The 7500-nt window shown below is 55.0% G+C and overlaps 1 protein-coding gene across 1 annotated transcript in view; it reads left to right on the forward strand.

The window, feature by feature from the left end:
• Positions 1–3312, forward strand: part of LOC101939798 (chemerin-like receptor 1) — a 5557-nt gene extending 2245 nt beyond the window's left edge. The window contains exon 2 of the mRNA XM_065574119.1: positions 303–3312. Within this exon, the coding sequence (XP_065430191.1) occupies positions 316–1389 (1074 nt within the window). The 5' untranslated portion in view covers positions 303–315 and the 3' untranslated portion in view covers positions 1390–3312. The remainder of the gene's footprint in view (positions 1–302) is intronic.
• The last annotated feature ends 4188 nt before the right edge of the window (positions 3313–7500 follow it).

Here is a 7500-nt window from a genome sequence, read left to right on the forward strand (position 1 = left end):
TTCCCCTGTCAGGGGCGCTGGCTCAGATCTGGCCCCAGGGCAGGGACTGGCTGGCTCAGGGGTGCAGATAATGAGCCACGGGGTTTTTCCCCTCTAGGAGGCGCTGGCCCTAATCCGAGCCCAGGGCGGGGGCCTTGCTGTCTTAGGGGGACAGTGTGAGTGGGGAATGGGGCATGCGACCTTTCCCCTCTAGGGTGCGCTGGCTCCCATCCAGCCCCATGGTGGGGACTGGCTGGCTCAGGAGGGGTGGGGAATGGGACATGGGGCCTTTCCCCTTATGGCCAATGACTCCTTTCCTGCAGATTCTTCTTCAGCATGGCCGAAAACGCCTCCTCCCCCTATGAGTATGATGGAGACTACGAGGATGACTCTAGCTTGGAGGCCGGCACCAAGCTGCGTGGCACCATGCACGTGGTCTCCATGGTGATCTATTCCATCGCCTTCGTATTGGGAGTGATGGGCAATGGGCTGGTCATCTTCATCACCGGCTTCCGGATGAAGAGGACGGTCAACGCCATCTGGTTCCTCAACCTGGCCGTGGCCGACTTCATCTTCACCTTCTTCCTCCCCCTTGGCGTGGCCTATGTGGCCTTGGGCTTCCACTGGCCCTTTGGCCGGGCCTTGTGCAAGATCAACACCACTGTGGCCTTCCTCAACATGTTCGCCAGCGTCTTCCTCCTCACCGCCATCAGTGCCGACCGTTGCGTCACTGTGGCCTGGCCAGTCTGGGCCCAGAACCACCGCTCACCCCGGTTGGCCTCCCTGGTGGCTGTGGCCGTGTGGTTGGCAGCCTTCGCTCTCAGCTGCCCCTATGTGGTTTTCCGGGACACCGGGAGCTCCCCTTTTCAGGAGAACGTCACCCACTGCTACAACAATTACGCCCTGTCAGATGGCTTCCAGGGGGAGGAGATGGCTGGGCTGAGGGAGAGCCGGCACTGGGCCGTGGTGCTGACCCGGTTCGTGGCTGGCTTTCTGGTGCCATTTGCTGTCATCCTGGCCTGCTACATGGTCATCGCGGCCAAGATGAGGAGGAACCAGCTGGCCCGCTCTGGCAGGCCCTACAAGATCATGGTAGCCGTGGTGATGGCATTCTTCCTCTGCTGGTTCCCCTACCACGTCTTCTCCTTCCTGGAGGTGTCAGTCACTGCGGTGACGCCCCAGCTCCAGTCGCTCCTGGCAGTGGGGATCCCGCTGGCCTCAGGCCTGGCCTATCTCAACAGCTGCCTCAACCCCCTCCTCTACGTCTTTGTGGGCCAGGATTTCAGGGAGAAGCTCCGGAGCTCGGTGCTGTCAGCCTTTGAGGGCGCCTTCAGCGAGGTCTCCGGCCAGTCCTCCCTCCCAGCCAGGAAGAGCAAGGCCAGCGCCGAGGCTGAGTGTTACCTGGTGTAGCGGGGACGGGCTGGCTCAGGGGGCCTTTCCTCTCTAGGGGCACCGGCTCCCAGCTGGCCAAAGGGGGGTCAGGGAATGGGACCTATTGTTACCAGCTTTGCCCATTACTTTAGGGCATGCTCATTTATTGGGTTTACTCTTCTGGGGGGAGGAGGGAGATTCTGTACGTCTATCAATGTATTGCTTGTGTCTTCATACGGAGCTCTACTTCTCCCTGCTGCAAGCTCCCTCCCAATGGAGCTGTCTTGCAGGACCTAGGTTCCCCAGGGCTGGGTTCTTCCAGCCCCAGAATCACACACACACACACACACACACACACCCATTAACAGAGCACGTCTGAGAGGACCGGGTTAATCAGCACTCTCAAGATGACCCCTTATGTCCCTGGACTCAGGCTGGGTCGAGCAGCACCTCCAAACTGTCACCCTCATATGTCCCAGGTTCAGCACGTCCCTATCCCCACTGTCACGTTACAATTGTTCTGGTAGTAACCCACTTGATGAGCAAACCCCACAGGATTTTTGGGCGCTGCAGGGATCTATCTATCTATAGTTCTAGTGAAGATATCAAAGAAAGGAACTCAGTGATTGCAATACCTGGTGTGGTATCACATTCTTATCTGTGCCAAGCAAAGTATTGTGTAAGATCCTAGTCCAGCCTTTATCAGAGACAGTTGATAACGTTCTCAGAAAAGAGCAAGCTGTTTTTCGGAAAGGGTGTGGACGCACAGACCACATCTTCATTCTATGAAACATCATAGAACATTGGTTAGCATGGCAACAGCAACTCTACATAAACGTCATAGACTTTGAGAAGGCTTTTGATAGCATTCACAGGACCAGCCTATGGCACATTCTGTGGGCATGTGGAATTCCTTTCCGTATCATCAACGTCATCAAAAGCTTCTATTTCAACTTTACAGGCAGTGTTGATCACAGCGAGCTCAGTTTTGAAGTCAAAAGAGGAGTACGTCGGGGTGTGTCATGTCTGCAATCCTCTACAGCATTTACCATCGACTGGGTAATGCGGCGTACAACAGGAGACATGCCAAGAGGCATTACATGGACACTCTTCTCATCCCTTGAAGACCAGGACTTCGCAGATGATGTCGCTCTCCTACCACATACCCAACAGTATGGACAAGAAAAAACAACTCGACTCCATGCATTCAGCCAGCAAAATGGACTGAAAATCAACCTCAATAAGACAGATCTCATGACCTTTAATATTGCCTCCCCATCACCAGTACGGATAGAGGATCATGTTCTCGCCAACGTAGAAACATTCACATACTTGGGTAGCACCATCAGCCAGGACGGTGGAACAAGCCAGGACATCTGTAACAGAATCAATAAAGCCAGGAACACCTTCAGGAGCTTAAAATACAGTCTGGAAATCATCAAAATACAACACCAAACCCAAACTCAAGATTTCTCAGAGCTGCGTACTTTCAACATTACTTTACAGTGCTGGGGAATGAGAAAGTCTAACATGTCCAAACTGTCTTCATTCCATACAACCTGCCTCAGAAAAAATGTCCGTATCTTTTGGCCCAGAACAATCTCAAACCAAGATCTATTGACACATTTCAGCCAAGAGGATCTGGGCGCCATCATTGCCAGGAGGCGTTGGAGATGGATCGGTCATGTGCTTCGAATGGAAACTGATCCCATCACCAGAGTAGCAATAAGATGGACACCTGGAGGCAAGCGAAAACAAGGCCGCCCGAAAACAACATGGCGAAGAGCTGTGGAAGCCGAGCTGAAAAACCCGGGGCAGAGCTGGGGAACCATTGAAAGACTTGTCAGAATCAGACAGGAGTGGAGGAGCTTCATCACTGCCCTAAACACCAGAGGCGTAATAGGAACATGATGACGATGAACCATAGGGGAATCAAACAAACAAAACAGTTATAATATTAAATCTAACTCAATGTTGATTATAAAAGTCAGGTTTACAAAACTATAACTGAGCACACAAATCAGGGTCAGAAAGCTACACCTAGAGAAAGAGAGAGCGAGCGAGCTGGGTTCTCACCGCTCCAGCCAGCCAGCCCCGCACCCCCTGCCCTGCCCGCAGACAGCCCCTGTTGCACCCCCTGCTTGCACCAGCCCCGCACCCCCTGCCCTGCCCACAGCCAGACCGTCTCCAGCCAGCCCCACACCCCCTGCCCTGCCCACAGCCACCCCCGCACCCCTTGCCCTGCCTCCAGCCAGACCCTACCTCCAGTCAGCCCCTGCCCTGCCTCCAGCCAGCAATGTACGACATCTATATTTTTGTTATTATTTATATAGTTATGGAAAGTAAATAATACATGGAAGAAACGAAAGGGGTTTTTTTTTACGTGGTTTTTTTTTTTTTAGTCATCCCTGCCGGGGCCCCGCCGAAAATGTTCGAATTGGGCCCCGCACTTCCTAAAGCCGGCCCTGGTTCCATGCGGGTCTTGCCTTGGAATCTCTGGTCTCCATTCTGTCTGCTAGTGACGTTAGGGGAATTTCCTTAGTCCTGTCACCCTTGTCCCAGGGGTTTAGGTGTGTCTCCCACCATAGGCGTGTGCAGCCCATTTCATTAGGGTGTGCACCCAGGGAGCCCCACCCTGCCCTAGCCCCACCCCCATCCTGCCCCCATCCACTCCCTCCTACTTCCCGCCCCCTGACTGCCCCCCTCAGAACCCCCAACCACCCCCGCTCCTTGTCCCCTAACTGCCACCTCCTGGGACCCCTGCCCTTAACTGCCCCCCGAACACCTCCCCCTATCTAAGCCTCCCTGCTCCTTGTCCCATGACTGCCCCCCTAGGACCCTACCCCCTACCTGTCCCCTGACTGCCCCGACCCTTATCCACATCCCTGCCCCTAGACAGACCCCCCAGGACTGCCACGCCTATCCAACCGCTACCCACCCCCTGACAGGCCCCCCACAGAACTCCTGAGCCGTACAACCCCATCTGCTCCCTGCCTCCCCTAACCCCTCTCCAACCCCTGCCTCCTGACAGCCCCCCCCAGAACTCCTGACTCATGCAACCCCCCCAGCTCCTTGTCCCCTGACCACCGCCTCCAAAGACCCCTCCAATTGCCCCCCCAGGACCTTCCTTGTTCCCTGTCCCCTGACTGCCCTGAACCCTGACAGACTGTGGGACTCCCATGCCCCATCCAACCCCCCCTGCTCCCTGACTGCCCCCTCCAGAGACCCCCGCCCCTAACCACCCTCCCGGGATCCCACCCCCTATCCAACCCACCCTGCTCCCTGTCCCCTGACTGCCCCCACCCCTTATCCAACCCCCCTGGCCCTGGACCCCTTACCATGAGACGAGGCTCCTAGCCTCCCCAAGGAAGCGCACAGCCCCAGCTCCACAGGTGGGATGGGAGACAGAGGGGCTCAGGCCAGCTCCACACAGAGTGGGGTCAGGGCTTCAGCCCTGCAACTTTTGCCACTAGGGTGGCTGGGGCTCCCGAGACGGGGACTTCAACCCCACATCTTCTGCCAGGATCCAGGGCTTCTCCTCCCTGCCCCAGTGTGGCTCCTTTGCCCTCCCCAGTGCAGCTCCTGCCGGGTCCGGGTTTCTCCCTGCCCCAGTGCAGCTCCTGTCGGGGTCTGGGCTTCTCCCCCCCAGTGCAGCTCCTGTCGGGGTCTGGGCTTCTCCCCCCCAGTGCAGCTCCTGTTGGGGTCTGGGCTTCTCCCCCCCAGTGCAGCTCCTGCCGGGGTCCGGGCTTCTCCTCCCCCCACACTCCCTCCCCCCACGTGGCTCCAGCCCCATCTGGGGCTTCTCTTCCCCCACCCCCTCATGGCTCCTGCCGGTATCTGGAGCTTCTCCCACTGCACCCAGCCCTAGCCTAGCTGGGCTCCCTTGGGTCACCTGCTGCCTGCTGTGGCCGGAGTGGACCCTGGCTGGCAGGGAGCAGCCAAACACGTGGACGCCATGGCCACCAGCCCAAGAGATGCGGGGCAGCCCTCGGCAAGCAGGGGCTGGCTGTGCGGCTGCTGGTAGCCCCGCACTCCTGCCCACACCTAACCCTAAGGCTTTTTGTGTGTGTGTGTGTGTGTGTGAGACTCACTCGGGCCCTGCCGGAGCAGGGAGGCAGAAAGCAGTTGATTTGAGCCTGCCCGGCAAACAGCTGAGGAGGGGACGGGGGAGGAGCAGCCTTCCCAGCCGGAGCTCAGGGCATTAGGGTGTGCCGGGGCACACCCGGCACACCCCGTGCGCACGCCTGTGTCTCCCACGGCTTTTCCATTGCTTTTTGTCAGTCTTTCTTCTGATGCAGATTTGGTTCAAGCAGAGGCTGGGGAGGGGGAAGGTCTTTCATGAGTCAGACAGGCTGGGTACTGCGCCCTGGTTCTCCAAGAACACAGAGCTGCTAGGTTACACTATACCCTCCCCAGCTGGCCCCAGGGTGGGGGAACTGGCTGGCTTAGGGTATGGAGTCAAGCTGTGGCTAGACCCTAGGAGTCCTGGCTCCCTGCCCCACCTGCTCTAATCCACTAGACTCCCCTCCCCTCCCCGAGCTGGGGAGAGAACTCAGGACTCCTGGCTCCAAACTGCCCCCCTCCCCACTCTCCCCATTGCTGGTACCCGTCACTGGCTGTTGAGTGTGGTTGTAATCTGGTGGTGAGTCATTCCCCGTCTCATAGCCTCTATGGAAGAAGAAGAGCAGGAGTACTTGTGGCACCTTAGAGACTAACAGATTTATTAGAGCATAAGCTTTCGTGGACTACAGCCCACTTCTTCGGCTGTAGTCCACGAAAGCTTATGCTCTAATAAATCTGTTAGTCTCTAAGGTGCCACAAGTACTCCTGCTCTTCTTTTTGCGGATACAGACTAACACGGCTGCTACTCTGATTAATCTATGGAAGAAGTTGGTGGTGACTGTGGGAAAGTCACTTGATCACTCTGTGCCTCAGTTTCCCCATTTGTAAAATGTGGGAAATAATTCTGCCTTCGTCTGTTTAGACTGTGAGCTCTCCGGAGGGCAGGGACGTTCTTCTCACTCTGGGGGTGTGCAGCACCCAGTGCAATGGGGCCCTGATCTCGGCTGGGGTCTGTGCAGCGCCCGGCACAATGGTGCCATGATCTGTTTAATTGGTTTTGGTGTTAATTCTCTGACACTTAGTACTTTGCATAATCCAGGAGGGTTTTTTTATTTAATGTGATGTGTGTGTGTGTGTGTGTGTGTGTGTGTGTAAAACTCGTCCCCATAATCTCCCATAATCCACCTCTCCTAACCCTAATGACAAAATCTAAATCTAGCCCTCAACATACCCCTACACCACCACCGAAACAACCCCAACCCTAAAACTGATCACTGACTCTAACCACTACTTCTAACCCTAACCTTAACCCTCATTGATACCTTAACCCTAATCCCTGTCCTAACCCTAATTATACCCCTGCCCTATCCTTAACCCTAACCCTAACCCTACCGCAGTGCTAACCCAAGCAGCAAAAATTAACTAGACATCCTCACCCTAAACATGGACCCTACCCTCAAACTTACACTCCTAACCCTAAAACTAGCCCTTCCTATTAACCCTACACTAAAGCTAGTCCCTGCCCCTAACTCCTTAGTGTTGATTTTCAATAAGTCTTGGAGCACTGGCGAAGTTGCAGACGACTGGAAGAAAACGAATGTTGTACCAATATTTAAAAAGGATAACTGGGAAGATCTGGGAATTATCGGCCTGTCAGTGGGACATTGATTTTGAGCAGCGGCTGGTACGAGACTTGATTAATAAAGAATGAAAGGAGGGTAATGTCATTAATGCCAATCAACCGGGGTTTGTGGAAAATAGCTGCTGTCAAATCTGCTTGACGTCGTTTTTGGAGGTTGGTTGATAAAAGTAACAGTGTCGACGTCGTAGACAGAGACTCCGATCAGGCATTTGCCTTGGTGCCGCACGACATTTTGATTAAAAAAACCAGCATATAAAATGAACGTGGCCCACAGTAAATGGATTACAAACTGGCTGATTAATCTGAAAATGTAACTGTACGGGGGGAATCGTCATCGAGCGGGTGTGTTTCTAGTGGGGTCCCGCAGGGACTGGTTCTTGGCCCTACGCTCTTTTACATCTTTATTAGCGAGCTGGAAAAAACCCCCCATAAAATGATCATGAATA

This window comes from Chrysemys picta, chromosome 20 (assembly GCF_011386835.1).
Source record: "Chrysemys picta bellii isolate R12L10 chromosome 20, ASM1138683v2, whole genome shotgun sequence".
In the NCBI taxonomy this organism is placed as follows: domain Eukaryota; kingdom Metazoa; phylum Chordata; order Testudines; family Emydidae; genus Chrysemys; species Chrysemys picta.